The 18,113-nt window shown below is 50.7% G+C and overlaps 1 protein-coding gene across 5 annotated transcripts in view; it reads left to right on the top strand.

Moving 5' to 3' along the window:
* LARS2 (leucyl-tRNA synthetase 2, mitochondrial) overlaps nt 1–14,960 on the top strand; it is a 146,478-nt gene extending 131,518 nt beyond the window's left edge. For all 5 annotated transcript variants that reach the window (XR_015151777.1, XM_086368423.1, XM_086368422.1 and 2 more), the window contains 2 exons: nt 8,113–8,240; nt 13,453–14,960. Coding sequence is in view for 4 of the 5 variants with exons in the window: in XM_086368423.1 (XP_086224549.1) it covers nt 8,113–8,240; nt 13,453–13,632 (308 nt within the window). In the remaining variant the exon portion in view is untranslated. The remainder of the gene's footprint in view (nt 1–8,112; nt 8,241–13,452) is intronic.
* The last annotated feature ends 3,153 nt before the right edge of the window (nt 14,961–18,113 follow it).

The following is an 18,113-nucleotide window of genomic DNA, read 5'->3' as shown; positions in this document are numbered from 1 at the left end:
TTCTTTCCTACTCTTCTCTTCTTATAAAACAAAGCTTATCTAATTTGTAATAAACGTGTTCACTCTCATCCTGGAATATACACATCTCTCCCTTATCATCATTTTCAGTCCCGTATTATCTGTCTGCCTCCTTCATTTCATTTCTCCCAGGAGGGACTGATGTAAATGGGTTTTTCAGAAACCCAGAGACTGCGTGCCCCTGCAATCTCTGTGTTTTAGGACCAGGATTGGGAAGGTGGCAGGAGGGCCTGCTGTCTCCAGGGTCCTGTCCCCGCCGGCAGGTCTTTGCAGAGGTGTGCGCTGCCATGGACCCTGCTAGTCTGTTTTCTGGTTGTGTGGCAGGCTCTCCTGAAGGGCACACACAAGAGGAGTGTGATAGAAACTAGCCCGTTTCAAACGTGGCTCCGTGTTTTTCCCCACATAGGACACCGGTGGGTTTTGTGAGCTGTGTTATAAGGAGGAGTCTGTCTAGATTAAATCTGAGTTTTCCTAACCGGTCTCGTTCGGTCATTCCATGAACATTCACGGAGCGTGTATTTTGTGCCGGACTCTGTTCTAGGCATTGGTGGGAAAGCTGGGGAGGGCATTCCGAGCAGCGGGCATTGCAGTCTGTGTTCATTCCCTTGAAAGGGCATCCTTCAGGCATTTAAAGAAGCAGTGGCTCCGCACGTGGGTGTGTGAGTGTGTGGCTCCTCCGAGTGGGAAGCGGGGCCGTGACGCAGTCAGGTGAGGAGTCCCGCACCGCAGGCCCGGCACCCTGGCCATTAGCTCTCGGGTCTTTGTCAGGTGCCTTCTGCAGACGGTGGGGACCTGACCCCTTCCCACCTCTCCCGGCATCCGGCAAGGGCCGGTGTCACAGGACTGAGCGTCCTCTCAAGCAGAAGCACTGTGTTGGAAGGGAGCATGATTGCTGTCGTCCCACACTGTCAGTCACTCTTCTCAAGGCTCTGGGACTTTATTCTAAATAAACATAGCTTTCAGGACCTCCCTGGTGGTCTGGTGGGTAAGACTCCACACTCCCAGTGCAAGGAGTCTGGGGTTCAGTCCCTGGTCAGGGAACTGGATCCCGCATGATGCAACTAAGAGTCCCATACCTCAACTAGAGGACCCACGTGCTGCAAGAGCAACAACAGGAAATTCCGCATGCGGCCACCAAGACCCAGCGCAGCCAGATAAATGAATAAAAACACGGCTCTCACACAGCTGACTTCCCTGCTGCATCTTAGACAACCGCACAGTGACTACAGTGGGAATACGGTCAGCGAGGGTGGGCTGTTCAGAAACGACCATTTCCCAGAGTTCCCCAGGAAAGCAGGTTTTCATGGAAGAGATCCTCCCCAAAGGACAGCGGATTTGAGATCTGTCTTTTGAGAGCCTTTCGGGGTCCATAGACAAAATGGCCATTGTGGCTTTGGATAAAAGAAAACCTTTAGAGAAACCCAAAGTACTTGATAGCCTAATAATGCCCTCTACCAATCATGTAAAGAGTCGGTGGAGACCCTCAGTGGGAAATGGAACCAGTGTCTTGGCTGTGTGCGCACGTTAACAGGATGAGGAAATCTTTTTTCCTTCCTGACGCTCTGGATCTGAGAAGGTCAGGAGACCACATGTGAATTTACAGAGTTATCTTTTGCTTACCATCATAGAGTACTGTCCTGTCCACGAGGGTGTCAGGGAAACTTTGCGTGTCTGGACCCACTGACACTTTCCAGACACAAGGTTTCCCCTCTGGGCTCCCTAAAGCAAAGCAAATCCTAGAGTTTTCCTTGAAAAGTACGTCTGTACACATACTGTAAAAGCCTCAGCTCCTGCAAAGGGTGCGTCCTGGGTTCCCGCATCCTCACCCCTACGCTCAGTTGTTCTCCCCAAGCACCTCCACTGCTGAGTTTGACAGTCGAATTGTCAGAACTCCATGCGTGTATGTGAAATTTTTCTCTCTTTCCATATTGAGTGTTGTATAGAGTGGTTCTATATCAATACTTACAGGCTGACCCTGTTCTTTTTTAACAGCTTCGTGGTGTCTTACCCAGTGAATATTCTGTCAGTTATTAAACAGTCGTCTACTGATGGGCATTTGAGTGATTTCTCCTCTTTGTCTTGTGTGTGTGTGTGTGCTACTTTGAACTTAGCCAAATATAAGTTATTTACAATGTGGTGATAAGCTCTCCCGTCTCTGTTTCTCTGGCCATTTGTACAGTTCAACGCTGACTTTTCTACCTTGGTTTTTGCATCTTGCTTCTACCTCTTGCTGTCTCTGAGTCTTCCATCAACATCTTAATTATGAGGGTCACAGCATGGTGACCCTTTGCCTCCCTTAAGTTTCTCAAGTAACGCATGATCTTGAAGTATAGTCAACCACCACAAATTTTTTTCTTCGTAAAAATGGTGGTAAAATATTGTAGCTATATTGTTTTGCTGTGCTTATAGGCTGTATTCATTAATTTCAATAAAACTCCAAATCTAGGGACTTCCCTGGCTGCCCAGTGGTTAGGACTCTAAGCTTTCACTGCAAAGGCCACAGGTTCAGTCCCTGGCTGAGGAATTAAGATTCTGCAAGCCACTCAGAAAAGCCAAAAAACACCTGCAAATCCGCAAATCATCTAGAAGTGTGTGTGTGATACTTGTAAGGGACAGTAAGATATTTGTTGATGTTCTGATGGTTTTATACGTGAAAAAGCCTCTTGATAAAAGTGAAAGAGGAGAGTGAAAAAGTGGCTTAAAGCTCAAGATTCAGAAAACTAAAATCATGGCATCTGGTCCCATCATTTCATGGGAAATAGATGGGGAAACAGTGGCTGACTTTATTTTTTGGGCTCCAAAATCACTGCAGATGGTGATTGCAGCCATGAAATTAAAAGACGCTTACTCCTTGGAAGGAAAATTATGACCAACCTAGATAGCATATTCAAAAGCAGAGACATTACTTTGCCAACAAAGGTCCATCTAGTCAAGGCTATGGTTTTTCCTGTGGTCATGTATGGATGTGAGAGTTGAACTGTGAAGAAAGCTAAGTGCCGAAGAATTGATGCTTTTGGACCGTGGTGTTGGAGAAGACTCTTGAGAGTCCCTTGGACTGCGTGGAGATCCAACCAGTCCATTCTGAAGGAGACCAGTCCTGGGTGTTCTTTGGAAGGAATGATGCTAAAGCTGAAACTCCAGTACTTTGGCCACCTCATGGGAAGAGTTGACTCATTGGAAAAGACTCTGATGCTGGGAGGGATTGGGGGCAGGAGGAGAAGGGGACGACAGAGGATGAGATGGCTGGATGGTATCACTGACTCGATGGATGTGAGTTTGAGTGAACCCCGGGAGATGCTGATGGACAGGGAGGCCTGGCGTGCTGCAATTCATGGGGTCGTGGAGAGTCGGACATGACTGAGCGATTGAACTGAACTGAACTGAACTGATGCATGCTGTTTCCACGTTATTTTGTTGTTGTTTAGTCACTGAGTCATGTCTGACTCTTTTCTGACTCCATGGACTATGACCCGCCAGGCTCCTCGGGCCATGGGATTTCCCAGGCAAGAAAATTGGAGTCGGTCGTCATTTCCTCCTTCTCCTGGGGCTCTTCCCAACTCAGGAATCGAACCTGCATCGGCCGGCGGATTCTTCACCGCTGAGCCAGTGTCACCAGAACACTTTTTGTGGGTAAAGGCTAGCATGAAGCAGCGTCTCTCCCTGTCCATTTCCTTGGCAGTACCAGGGCTGGATGGGCCATGGTGGGGACCCAGTCTCCAGGCCTCCCCTGTGTGTGATGAGGATTGGGGTGGAGTGGAGATAGGCGTGAAACTGATCATCAGGGGAGGCCTGCCATCCACAGACACCACGACCCCCTGCTCTCGCTCCAGGTGCCTTGGTGGCATGGCGACCTCACCAGCTCTCGGAGCGGGAGAAGAAAGGCATTTTGGTTCTTGCACAGGAAGGTCAGCGACAGCAGCTCTCCAGGGAGGGGCAGGAAGAGGGTGGGCTGAGAGCGACAGCTGGCCTTGAACAGTGGCCTGTGTATCAGAGTCTTGCTGCTTCCCAGCCCGTGTTCAGACTTTCTCCGTGTGCTTCCCAAACACCAGCTCCCAGCCTGACCTGTGTCACGTAAAGAAAGCATTGTATTTACCATGCAAATGGTAGGTATTTTTAGTTCCCTAAAAAGAGCAGGAAGGCAAAAACATGACGTAGAGCCTGGGGTCGTGAGTTTCTGTTCCTCCCTGCTGAGCAGGACGGGGCGGGGTGGGGAGGTGGGGGCCCCTCTCCCATCTATATGGAATTCCTGGCAGGGGCCGCCGGCCACTATAAATAAGCATCCTGATTGCTCCAGGAAGGCTGGGCTTCCTCATTTTTTTTTAAGTGGAATTTGTAACAGCTTCTGTGCAGAACATTTGTGTCCAGGGTCCTTTCGTCTCCCAGGCATCCTGTGCAACTGCCATGTGGAGGCTCTGGAATGCTGCCCATGGCAGCTGGGTCACAGGACAAGCCGTGCTGGCCCAGCCAGCTAAAATAAAGACCTGATTATCTCCCTTCTGTGACCTCTGTCCTGTATTTAGATATGAGTCTCAATAGGAACCCTTCTGAGGAACCAGCAGGAAGCTCCTTTCTGCTTCTGCCAAGAGGCACGTCTGTTGGAAACAGAGCAGGTTCGTTAGAAGCGGGGGAAGCCCAGGGCACGGGGGCCACACGGGGCCCAGGAGTACATCTCCGACGCCTCTTGGTTCTCAGGCCCCGAGGGGCCCTCCCTTCCCCCAGGTTGTCATCCGGCAGCACAGGGTTACAGTAAGAGCACCAAAGAGTAGAGCACAGGACGCTTGGCAAATGCGCAACGTCTGCACAGGGACTGAGCCGCGCAGGTCAGCAGAGTAAGACACCGCTGCCGTTCGGAGTCCACAGGCCTGAGGCTGGTCTGGGAACGGTCTCTCAGCGCTTAGGACAAGGTGAGGAGCTTAGCAGGTCCTTCGCCCGTGTCACTAAGCACACATCCCAGTAAAACCGCCCGTATTTTTGGTAGCAAGACTTTCTCAGTGAAGGAAGCAGTCTGCTGATTCCTGTTCTGACCCGTTCTTCACTTCATCACACGCAGGCATTTTAAGTATCTTCATAGTAAATCGTTCTGCAACCATCCCTAGTATGTGCTGTGCCTAGTCGCTCAGTTGTGTCCAACTCTTTGCGACCCCATGGACTGTAGCCCGCAGGCTCCTCTGTCCATGAGGATTCTTTTGGCAAGAATACTGGAGTGGGTTTCCCTGCCCTTCTCCAGGGGATCCTCCCAACCCTGGGATCGAACCCAGGTCTCCTGCATTGCAGGCAGATTCTTCATCGTCTGAGCCCGCAGGGAAGCCCATCTCTAGTATAGTATATTGTAAAACAAAAATCACAAACCAATAGGGAAGAGACGCTTTATTCAGTGGAGTCAGTTTGGAAAACTGCTGTGTATTTTTTTTAAGAATGTGTTTTTTTTCACGTTATACACAAAATAAATTACAGATAGATAAATTATGAATAAATGGAAAACAAAATGAAACCGTAAAAAGAAACCAGAAGAAAATTCTTGAACTAATGTCACAGTATGGGAACACTGTTTATAAATATCTTTTCAAATTACAAAAGTCATGAGTATTCCATGTAGAAAAATCCATAATTTTTTTTTAACAGAAAGATTGCCTACACTTATATGTCCCACGGATAATCCTTGCTGCTATTCTGCTGTTTTTCTTCTTTTTCCTAATAATTTATTTTAAAGTGGTCCTAGATCATAGATCTGCAGTCCTATGGCGGAAACAAATATTCATTTTTTCAGCCAGAACCTAGACATGTCAGAGAACCTCCAGTGATAAATTCCAAGAAATACAAACTCACAGCCAAGAATCATAAAATTCACCAGGAAACAAGGCAGCGAGAGGGAGGCAACAGAAAAAAGGAGAGAGGGGTCAGACCCACAGAGGCTTCAGACATTGGCGTTACCAGTCAGAGAGTGTACAGTAAGTCTAATATGTTAAAAAGAGAATGAGTTGAAGATAAGATTAACAAAAGCTATCAAAGTCCAGCAAATTAGGAAAACAACATAGCACTTAAAAGAACTGAAAATCATAACTTTGGAAATTAAACACTGTGAATGAGTTCAACAGCACATCTGATACAGCTGATAAGAAAATTAGTGAACTGAAAAATGGATCTTGTGCAATTACCCAGAATGGAGCAAAGACAGATGAGGGACAGGAAGCAGGGAAGGGCTGCTGGAAGGCACAGTGAAGGTGTCTGATGCATGCTTCTGGGGTTTCAGAAGGAGCAGGAGCCCAGAATGGGGTATAGGTGCCATCTGAAGAGAGAGAAGCCCAGGTGCAGAACACCCCCCGCATTCTGCTGTTTTCCTTCCTCAACTTTTCTGTTTATATAAACATTTGCTAAAACTATGACCATAGTATATATATTATTGTGTGTCATCATTTTCCGTGAAGCTGATTACTAGTTTAAGATGTAGGAGAAAAGAGAATCCAAAGCTGTGTCTGTAGCATGATCCAGGTGGTGGTTTGGCTTGATTCTGTGGATACAATATCATACAAATATTCATTCGATACATTACATTACTATCTTTCAAAATAAAAAGTTTTATAGATGCTATAAAATCATGTGAACATGATTTTTTTTTGTTTTTTGACTTTTTACAAATTTTCTGCAAGGACTATGCATCACTTCTGTCATCAAAGAAAATAAACCATTATCAACTCACAGCCCAGTGTTCAGGACTGGCATTGGTGGGATTCCTTTCCTCTCTCCCAGACTCAAACTTCAAATGTATCTGCTGGTCTCAAGGCTGATAATAAGAGCTGGGGGGGGGGGGCGCGGAATGCGAGGGCCACGCCACCTCTACCAGCGCTGGAGAAACCACTCACAGTGTGAGGGCTGTGCCATTGCCATGGCAACACCCCCACATGGGCACACTGGCCACATTTACGTGCCCACTTGCTCAAGGCCTGCCTCTGGGAGGCCAGGAGGCAGCGGTGAGGTGCCAGGCCACAATTGCCCAGGCATCGGTTTTTCTGCCCCATGTACTTCCTTCACATTTGGGGGCATCTTTTGTACTCCCGATATCAACAGAGGCTCAGAGGTTGAACCCTCCCTCTAGAGAAGCCCTGGTTGAAGCCCTAAAGCTCAGACCACTGGCCGTGAGCATCTCTGGGGTGCTGAGCCTCCTCAGCCTTGGGGGCTGCAGCGCGAAGCACTGGGGAGCTCGCAACTGGAGAGGCTTTCATTCCTCCCAGCTTCCTTGGGTTGGACCCACCCTGAGCCAAGGACAGCTCTTTCCAATTTGGAAGTGGCGGGAGCCTCTCACGAGAGGAAGTTTTAGCTGAGAAGTTGAGCTCCCTTGAGTAGGTCCAGAGGAGCACCCTGCTGTTCTCAGCATGTTGGCTCGGTGGATTAGGAGTCAAAGGACTGGGTGGGAGCCCCTCTCAGACCACAAGTATTTTTGGGCCAGAGAGGAAGCGAACACAGCTCGTTACTTTGGGATCCGCACAAAGGATTCCTTCACCAGCGGGACTGCAGAGACGGAGGGAAGTCAGCAGCCTTGCTTTTGCAAATGCACACTTACGAACAGTGTGTTCACCCATCTTCATGGCTCTGGGTATCGTTGAAAAAAAAGAAAAAGAAAGCTACCTGTAAACTGGGATGGTAGTTCTCTGGCGGTCCAGTGGTTAAGACTCCGTGCTTCCAGTGCAGGGGATGCAGCTTCGATCCCTGGTCAGGGAACTGGGATCCCACATGCTGCTTGGTGCAGTCAAAAAATAATTTTTTTCACCAAACTTTAAAGTTTTTGTTTTGGGGGTCTGACTAATTAACAATATTGTGGTGGTTTCAGTTGAACAGTGAAGGGACTCAATCGTACATATACACTGTATCCATTCTCCCCCAAACTAGCCTCCTGTGGCCAAAATATATTTAATAAATAAGCTGGGATGATGAGCAAGGCCGAAGGAAGTGGGGGCCCCTGGTGGGCTGTGGAAAGCTGTGCTGGGGCCCCTGGGGCCTCAGCCAGCACCAGGGCAGGCCGTGTCGGGACAGGCGCTGTACAGCCTGCTCCCGTGAGCCCATGCGTGCTCACTGACCCTCCGTGTCTCCATGTCGCAGGCCTGGCGCTGGTGCCACAGAAGCTGTGTGCCCACTACGCCTGGAACACCAGCGTGCTGCTTCAGGCCTGGCCCACCGTGGACCCGCAGTTCCTCCAGCAGCCTGAGGTCGTGCAGATGGCGGTTCTGGTGAGTGCCTCCCGAGGCCCCCTGCACCCAGGGGAATCTCACACACACACACACACACACACACACACACACACAGCCGGGTCTGCAGGTTTCTCGCCAGGCCTTGCTAGCCCACCCGACTCTCTGCCCGACCTTCCAGCCTATCTTGCTTTGCCAGCACCTTCAGTTTTGAGGTCACCACGTACCAAAATCTTGTGAGCAGAAAACTTGTGGCCCTCAAGCTTTTGAGAGCATGGAAAGAATCAACCTGTCCTGCCTTACGTGTTCTAACTGTCCTCATTCCAACTGTGTTTCAGGCTCTCCAGGTTTCATTCAACTGCTCTTGGCTTTTGGAGAGGGTAGGGTGATAGTGAGGTGGTGGGCATGGAGTCCCTCACTCTGCAAAATATATTTCAGGAAGACTGCATGAAATCTCTTTTTTGGTAACGTGAATCATTTTAAATACATAGAAGTAGTCGATTAGAGTATAGAGCAAGTAATTCTGCTCTAGTTTATCCTTATGCATTTAGTTTGCTTAATCTGAGACCCGTTATGAGGAACATCTCTTCAATATGCTGATGTGGCTGAAGAGGGAAAGAAAACAAGAGGCAGACCGTTTAGTCTGAACCACACGTGAGCCAGCTGATTCACATCCTAGCTCTCATCACCCTGAGAGGCAGGCATCGCTGTCCTCATTTTTTTTTTTAAGCTGAGGACACAGGCTCAGAGAGCTCATCACTTTGCCCATGTTTGTTTATTCCTCAGTCATTATCCAGTTACCTCCCCTACCTTAACACAGGCTCTTGGGACCCAAACCCAAATACAACAACCCGGGTCCCTGCCCTCGTGGAGCTTAAAGCCTGGTGGAAAAGATAGGGGGAAATAAGAAGGAAAGAAAAATAGAAACAAAATGATTGCAAACCGTGGAACGTGCCACAGACAAGTCACCCAGAGGCTGAGGGGTAGCCGGGCCTGCCAGTCCCCGCCTGCCGCGTCTGCCAACCCTGGGCCCTGCGGGCAGGTCCACGCTGGGAAAGACAGAAGCCCCCAGGAGACTGGCTCCTTGTCAGCCACTCTTTCTGCTCACCCTCTCCCCTGGCACTCAGTCCCTCAATGCCTCCTGTTCCCCTGCCCACAGAGGGCGAGGAGGTGAGGCTGCCTGGCGAGGCTTCTTCCCAGAGTCCTCAAGACTAGCCTGTGCCTCAGAGAGGCGATTTCTTTAATTTGATTAACGTTTCTAAGAAATAATTCTCTTGTATACTTCTAAGGACTCGTCCTAAGCTCGGCTGAGAAAGGCCAACTTTTTTTTTTTGCCACACCCTGCAGCCTGTGCAATCTTAGTTCCCTTGACCAGGGGTCAAACCAGCTCCCCCTGCAGAGTCTGAACCACTGGACCGCCAGGGAAGTCCCAGAAGCGCCAGCTTGAGACGCTGAAGCTCTAGTCTGAAAATGTCTTTCCATTTTAAATTAACCACCGCGGAAAAGAAATTGAGTGTTGGTAATTGGTAAAATAATCTTAGATTTTCATTGAAATAAAAATTCAAGATGTAAAGTGTGTAGGGCTCCCTGCAAGCACACCCAGCTCAGCAACCTGGGGGTCGGGGTGTCGAGGCCTGCTGTCCTGTCTCCGCGTGATCTCGCTCAGTGCCAAGGCCGGAAATAGAAGCTGCAGCACAGACAGTGTGACCCAGCGCAACTCAGTTCAGCCGCGCCCGTGCGCTCTGAGCCCAGAGGCACCGCCTCATGTCCGTGGAGCCCGGCACCGGGAGGGACGGTCTGGGGAGGCACACGCGTTGTCACACACACTGACAATTTGTATAGCCTCCGGGTTAAGACATAAGAGCTTGGGGCTTGGACCACCTCACTTTGCAAAATGCTTGATCTCTCTAAGCCTCAGTTTCCTCAGTTCGAAAATGGGAGGCAAATCCAGGGCCTGCCTCACCTGATTATGCCAAGAATTAAACGGAGCATGCCAGGAGTGCTCAACCTGCTTCTGGACGCACCAATGACAAAACCCACTAACACAGTGAGCATCGTCTAAGACGGGCTCTGCCCTGAGAACTTTCCAGGTACTGACTCATTGACCCCGCACAGCAGCCCAGGGAGGCAGAGCCTGCTGTTCTCCCCATCTCACGAGGAGGAAACGGTGGCAGCACAGGCTTGGTAGCACACTGGGTAGATGGTAACCGCTGCTGGCATAGGCGTCGCTGCCTCTGGCGGCTGGGGCGTTGGAGGACGTGTCCTGAGGAAGAGGACCTGACCTTGGCTTTGAAAGAGGAGCAGCTTTTCCCTGGTGGAGGGAAGGAGCCACGGCGGGGGAAGCCCTCCCTGGACCGAGAGCCGAGGAGGGGCTGGAGCAGAGGCAGGGCCCCTCTCCAGAGAGGGCCAGACTGCATCTGGAGCGGCTGGGGGCTGGCAGGGAAGAGAGGGGGTCTGGGGGTCATGCCATCTCCAGGCTCGGCTGGAGTGGGGACCTGGTCTGTGGCTTCACATTCCTGTCCCTCAGCTTGGCCCTCTGAGAATCGGGGATGGAATGGCAGTGACCTACCTCATGGGCCTGTGACAGGGATAGACAGGGTCTCTCAGGTGGCTTGTGGGGCGCAGTGCCTGGCACAGAGAGAGAGAGAGCTCAGACAACAAGTGCCTTTACTGTCATGACCATTGTGGGGCTCCTGTCAGTGAGCAGTGGATGGGGCGCTTAGGGGAGTGGGGGGACAGCACTCGCGGCCAGGGGCCCACCAGGCAGCTGTTGGAAAAGTCCTAGAGAACAACACAGAGGCCTGGACCCAGGCGGAGTGGTGAAGTGGAGGTGGCAAGACCAAAGGGCTGAAGCTAGCAAGGCCACCATGTAGGGACCTGGAAAGTGAAAGTGAAGTCGCTCAGTCGTGTCCGACTCTTAGCGACCCCATGGTGACCTTCCTAAAGGCAAGCAGCCGCTGTTCGAGGTGATGTCTCATTTGTCTCCTATCGGGGTGCGAGGAGCAAAGAACCCGCCTCCCATCCCGTCCTCTAGGTGGCGCTAGTGGTAAAGAACCCGCCTGCCAATGCAGGAGATGTAAGAGAGGAGGTTCCATCCAAGTCAGGAACATCTCTGGAGGAGGACATAGCAACCCACTCCAGTATTCTTGCCTGGAGAATGCCATGGACAAGGGGCCTGGCAGGCTATAGTCCATGGGGTCGCAGAATCGGACACAACTAAAGTGTCTTAGCACACTCAGCACAGCACAGCGATCTAGGCCAATACAGCCTCTAAAAATGCCACTAAGTTCTGCAGAAATCTGAAAAGATAAATGGGTTACTATGGGATCCTGGATAATATGCTTAGGTTGAAACTTCAGAAGTTCTTCCCTGTAATTTTTCGTAATACAGTGACTTTATTTTCAAAGTCAAAAACTGGAGCATTCACAAAAGAAACATAAGCATTCTGACAGGAGCCACTGGGACAGAGGATTTGAAACAAGCTGTTCAGAAGCTATCTGGATCACATTTCACTTTCCTTAGCAACAATATCAGTTCATATTTGATGTGAAATTTAACCTTCACATCAAATAATTGAACCAACATTCAGTGAATAATACCACTGGTGTCTAGAACAGTTCAGTTCAGTCACTCAGTCGTGTCTGACTCTTTGTGACCCCATGGACTGCAGCATACCAGGCTTCCCTGTCCATCACCAATTCCCAGAGCCTACTCAAAACTCATGTCCATCAACTCGGTGATGCCATCCAACCATTTCATCCTCTGTTGTCCCCTTCTCTTGCCTTCAATCTTTCCCAGCATCAGGGTCTTTTCCAATGAGTCATTTCTTTGCATCAGGTGGCCAGAGTATTAGAGTTTCAGCTTCAACATCAGTCCTTCCAATGAATATTCAGGACTGATTTCCTTTAGGATGAACTGGTTGGATCTCCTTGCAGTCCAAGGGACTCTCAAGAGTCTTCTCCAACACCACAGTTCAAAAGCATCAATTCTTCAGTGCTCAGCTTTCTTTAAAGTCCAACTCTCACATCCATACATGACCACTGGAAAAACCTTAGCTTTGACTAGACGGACCTTTGTTGGTAAAGTAATGTCTCTGCTTTTGAATATGCCATCTAGGTTGGTCATAACTTTCCTTCCAAGGAGTAAGTGTCTTTTAATTTCATGGCTGTAGTCACCATCTGCAGTGATTTTGGAGCCAAAAAAAAATAAAGTCAGCCACTGTTTCCACTGTTTCCCCATCTATTTCCCATGAAGTGATGGGACCGGATGCCATGATCTTCGTTTTCTGAATGTTGAACTTTAAGCCAACTTTATCACTCTCCACTTTCACTTTCATCAAGAGGCTTTTGAGTTCGTCTTCACTTTCTGCCATAAGGGTGGTGTCATCTGCATATCTGAGGTTATTGATATTTCTCCTGGCAATCTTGATTCCAGCTTGTGACAATATACAGCCTTGATATACTCCTTTTCCTATTTGGAACCAGTCTGTTGTTCCATGTCCAGTTCTAACTGTTGCTTCTTGACCTGCATACAGATTTATCAGGAGGCAGGTCAGGTGGTCTGGTATTCCCATCTGTTTCAGAATTTTCCGCAGTTTGTGGTGATCCACACAGAAACTTTGGCGTAGTCAATAAAACAAAAGTAGATGTTTTTCTGGAACTCTGTTGCTTTTTCGATGATCGAGCGGATGTTGGCAATTTGATCTCTGGTTCCTCTGCCTTTTCTAAATCCAGCTTGAACATCTGGAACTGTACCGGCCCATTTTAGGTAAGAACTGTGAGTGGTGTGGATCCTGTTTCCAGGTTGTCACACGTGAGCGCCCCCTTCTGGAGCCAGTCATCAGGAAGGGAGGTTGCCTAGGTTCCCCAGAAATTAATTAGTCCACATGAAGCGCCCTGTAGCCGGCTCTGAACTCGATGTGATCTTTAGGAACACAATTGTCCCTCTCCTCCTGAAAACAGCCTAAACCATCTCATGCTGAGAGTTTTTGACATACTTCCCACCAAGGTGTGATGGGGGCAGCATTCAGGAAACACGGGCTGGCGCCCCCGCCCTCTCTGCCATATTCAGGCATTAATCCCACCCGTCTCACTACACTTCGCTCTTCTGGGAAGCTGGGTGCCGCCTTTTCTTTCTCTCTTCCCACACCCTCTCCCCACACAGAGACAGCAGCACCTTTTAGGGGCAGTGGGTGTCAGGCTGCCTACCACCCCCAGGCTTTCCTCATGGGTTGTCTCTCTTTTCGCATTCTCAGATCAACAACAAAGCCTGCGGCAAAGTCCCCGTGCCCCAGCATGTCGCCCAGGACCAGGATAAAGTCCACGAACTGGTTCTCCGGAGCGAGCTGGGAGTCAGGCTCTTACAGGGGCGAAGCATCAAGAAGGCCTTCCTCTCTCCGCGCACCGCCCTCATCAACTTCCTGCTGCAGGAGTGACTGCCGGCCGCTGCGGCCCCTCCTCCAGGTCTGGGGCCCCGGCTCGGGGCAAAGCCCAGTGTCTCGAACGTCTGCCTCCGCAGGGCGCCTCTGCAGTGTGATCTGGTGCCGGGGGGAGGGAGGGTAGGGCAGAGGAGAAATGAGTGACGTGGGGTGGGCAGCGCATACCTCCGCCATTGCGGGTGAGGGAAGCATCTAGCCCCACGTGAAGCCCCCAGAGATCCGGCCGGTGGGAGCAGGAAGGTGAAAAGAGAAGCAGGTGAGCCTGAACACGAAGCCTCTCGAGCAGCCTGGGTGCCTCTGGACCCCAGAAACTGCACTGCCTTCGGCACGTCTGAGGAGCGTGAGGCTACACCGAGGATGTCGGGGGCTCAGGAGCAGCTCGAGCAGTCACTGTTGATGGGTGACGGAGCCTCAGCCTCACGGCAGAGGGTCTCCTGCCTGCAGGCTGGATCCATATATCCACGTGCTGCATGGACATTGGCGTCTTCAGAAGTCGCTCGAGGAATGCCCTGGCCCTCCGGTGGTTTGGACTTTCACTGCTCTGGACCCCGGTTAGATCCCTAGTCGGGAAACTAAGATCCCGCATGGCTGACACAGCCAAAAAGAAGAAGAAGAAATTGCTGGGAATCAAGACACAAGCAGGGCTAGTCTGGCTGCCTGCACCCCGGCTCCTCAGCCCTGCCTGGCTGGCTGGCTGCACCCAGGCTCAGCTGGACTAGCCTGCCTGGTCTGCTCTGATGCCGATCTTCAGGCCCTCGGGCGAAGCACCACTTCACACTGTGAATGGGGAGCAGCCCCTCCCGACTGCCCCCTCAGGGTGTCACGTTTGCTGTGAAGTGAAGCGGAACCAAGCTGCTTCCAGCCTGGCCAGAACCCATCTCAGAGCCCGCCATAGCTCAACAGAGCTTCTGCTCATGTGCGCCCCAGATGGCAATGCCGCCCTGGGTGTGGCCCCCAGAGCCTGTTGTCTGGAAGAACTAGTCCACCGCAGGCGGGGGTGGGGGTGGGGGGCTCGTGCCACCCAGGTGTCCCCTCCTGTGCTCCAGCCACAGCACTGGCTGCCAGGAAGACCCCCATGTGATGTATGTTAGGGTGATCCTGGGTTTTGGTGAAGTCAGAGGTTAGGTGCTCTTAACAGAACTGGCCTCAATCCACTGAGTACTGTTTAATACAGGGAGGGGAGGAGAATCCAGACATGTTGTGATGCTGAAAATCTGTATTTGTTCCCCGATGCCTTTTTCTGAAGTAGGCTCAAATGTGGCCCCCTGCAGTTCAGCAGTTAACAGACGACTTTTTTTTTAATGGAATAAAATGTTTGTCATGTATGACTTCGGGACAAACATATGATCCTGGAATAGTCACCATATTCCAATTCTAGGAGTTAATCAGGAACACACTGAGTTATTCTGTAATTCTCTGAAGCACTGGCTATGTGCCTGACTCCACGTGGACTGTTATAAAGTGGGATGCATGGGAAACTTACCAACCATGGTAGATGGTACTGACTCAGAAACAGCAGCTAAGTCACTTGGCTCAAGCTTAATACTCTGCCTGGTCCCCATGCCCAGAAATCCTGGTATAACTGATCTCAAGTGCAGTTGGGCATCAGGGATCTTGTTAATAGAATCTCCACACTTGACTGATTGTTGATTTTTAGTCGTTCAGTCATGTCTGACTCTTGGCGACCCGCCAGGCTCTTCTGCCCATGGAATTCTCTGGGCAAGAGTACTGGAGTGGGTAGCCATTCCCTTCTCCAGGGGATCTTCCTAACCCAGGAACTCGGGTCTCCTGAGTTGCAGGCAGATTCTTTATGGTCTGAGCTATAAGGGAAGCTGACACAGGTGCTCCACAGGTGATTCTAATTGGCCAGCTAAGTTTGAGAACCACTGGATTAATTGACTCATTTGAACCATAATGTCTAACTAGTCCCTTCTCGGAGAAGGCAATGGCACCCCACTCCAGTACTCTTGCCTGGAAAATCCCATGGACGGAGGAGCCTGGGAGGCTGCAGTCCATGGGGTCGCTTAGAGTCGGACACGACTGAGCGACTTCACTTTCACGCATTGGAGAAGGAAATGGCAACCCACTCCAGTGTTCTTGCCTGGAGAATCCCAGGGACGGGGGAGCCTGGTGGGCTGCCGACTATGGGGTCGCACAGAGTCGGACACGACTGAAGCGACTTAGCAGCAGCAGCAGCAGCAGCAGCAGTTCTTTCTCTCCCTAATCTTCAGCTTAACTGGGATGAATTTGGTCCAGGACCAAAGCACAGCGAAGCAGAGTCAGGAAAGACTTGGACTGGAAAGGAAGGCGGGGGCCAGAACTCTGGAGCAGGTATTTAAGATGTTCCCAGAGCTGACCTGAGTGGACAACATCCTATGGCATGTACCAACAAATGCAGATTCACTATAAGCAAACAGATGAGGATCTGTGGTTCAAGAAGGGGAGTGAGTGCATTGGCCTCATGTCTTGTTTATTCCTAAAGTAAGCTAAGTGATCTTGAGTCTGTCAGTAAGATGAGTGCAGGGATCCCTTCATTAGCACATAATCTGGCCACAATAGTGGGTGAGTAAAGCTTCAAGACCACTGGACTAACCCGCATGGCTTCGAAGAACTTCTTCTCCAAGAGGAGAACAAAGTTTTGAAAACAGATGAGCTCGTTGGTATCACTGAGCTAGTTGGTGTAATGGAACAACTGAACAGAAGAACCTGATCCCTGGGGTGGGGAATGATCTCAGTCCTTTATTAACTGCCTTGATTAGGTCAAAACCTGGACTGAACAAGCTCCCTTGCATTATGTCATTTAATTTCCACCAAAACCCTAGAGGGAAAGAATGTGTCTGTCGTAAATATGAAGAAACCCAGGTTCTGAGGTTCAGTAATCTGCTCAGTTTGCGCAGCTAATAAGTAGAAGTTTTTTGTTGTTGCTGTTGTTAAGTCACCAAGTCACGTCCAACTCTTTTGCAACCTGGTGGAGTGTAGCCCGCCAGGCTCCTCTGTCCATGGGATTTTCCAGGCAAGAATACTGGAGTGGGTTGCCATTTCCTTCTCCAGGGCATCTTCCCAACCTTGGGATCGAACCCGAGTCTCTTGCATCTCCTGCATCAGCACGTGGATTCTTTACCACGGCCCCACAGTAAGTAGAAGAACCAGATCCAAACCCCGGTCCTCTGGCCCCCAAATCCCCTTGTGCCACCCACCATGTCTACCCGTCCCCTCACCTCATTGCCCATCTTGCTGGAAATACTGCTGCTGCTGCTGCTAAGTCACTTCAGTCGTGTCCGACTCTGTGCGACCCCATAGACGGCAGCCCACCAGGCTCCCCCTGTCCCTGGGATTCTCCAGGCAAGAACACTGGAGTGGGTTGCCATTTCCTTCTCCAATGCAGGAAAGTGAAAAGTGAAAGTGAAGTCGCTCAGTTGTGTCCGACTCTTAGCGACCCCATGGACTGCAGCCTACCAGGCTCCTCCGTCCGTAGGATTTTCCAGGCAAGAGTACTGGAGTGGGGTGCCATTGCCTTCTCCGGCTGGAAGTACTACACTGAGGAAAACTCAGGTGTTGGATGGAAGCTTGGGGCTCTCTAGGGACACCTCATGACTGCATGGAGTGGCCATTATTCTTGTTGCATCTGTGCTGCCTTGGCTTAGGATTCCCTGATTGATGGCCTGAGGCATCTGGGGGCAGATGGCCCGGTGATGTGAGCTGGAGGTTTGAGGCCACATGAAGAAGTCTACCAGAGATCCTTGCAAGCCACTCATGGCCCTTGGCAGGCCAGTGCTCAGACAGGATAGACTCCAAACCTAAAGCTGAGCATCCGAAGTTGGCTTTGGTTTTCATCTCTAGGTGGTTTGATTCCTGATCTGAGCCCAGGTCGGAATTAGGAGGCTGCTAGTGTGCACAGCCATGCACCTGGGCTGATGACATTCCTGCCAGGTCACCACTCAGGCCAGAGGGCTTGGTTCCTGCACCAGCTGCCCCGGCCCCCACCACCTGCCACCCTCTTGGTCTTTCTCCTCCTAGGAGGGAAGGGAAGGAGGCGGGCAAGCCTCCAGGGTCGTTGTGTGCACCAAGCACCGTGCAGGGGGTTTGCTGCTGCCCTTCAAGCCTCACAGCAGTGCTGCGAAGTGAGAATTATGACCCACAGTCTTTATGGAGGGAAACCGAAGCCTAGTGAAGTCTAGCGAGTTACCCACGTCGTGCCACTGATGACCGCTCGAGCCAGGATTCGGCCCCTGTTCTGCCTTCCTGTTCACGACTCATGCTTTCTCCAACCCGCCTTCCAGGAGGGAGGAAGTGGGGTGTCTTGGGAGGAAATACAGCTTGTTCTTTCTGTCCCAGGAATTCTAAACTGGAGCTCTGGCCAGTTTATTTGCGGCCCTGCAGAATGCAGCCCAACACTCCTGACTCACCTCACCGCAGATGCTCCTTGAGGAAGCGGGCTGGGCTTTTGTACCCCAAATCCATCCATCACTGGCTGTGGG

Source organism: Bos grunniens, chromosome 22 (assembly GCF_055505025.1).
Source record: "Bos grunniens cultivar Pamir isolate PY7600 chromosome 22, Bosgru_T2T1.0, whole genome shotgun sequence".
Lineage (NCBI taxonomy): Eukaryota > Metazoa > Chordata > Mammalia > Artiodactyla > Bovidae > Bos > Bos grunniens.
This window is presented reverse-complemented; position numbering and strand designations above follow the sequence as displayed.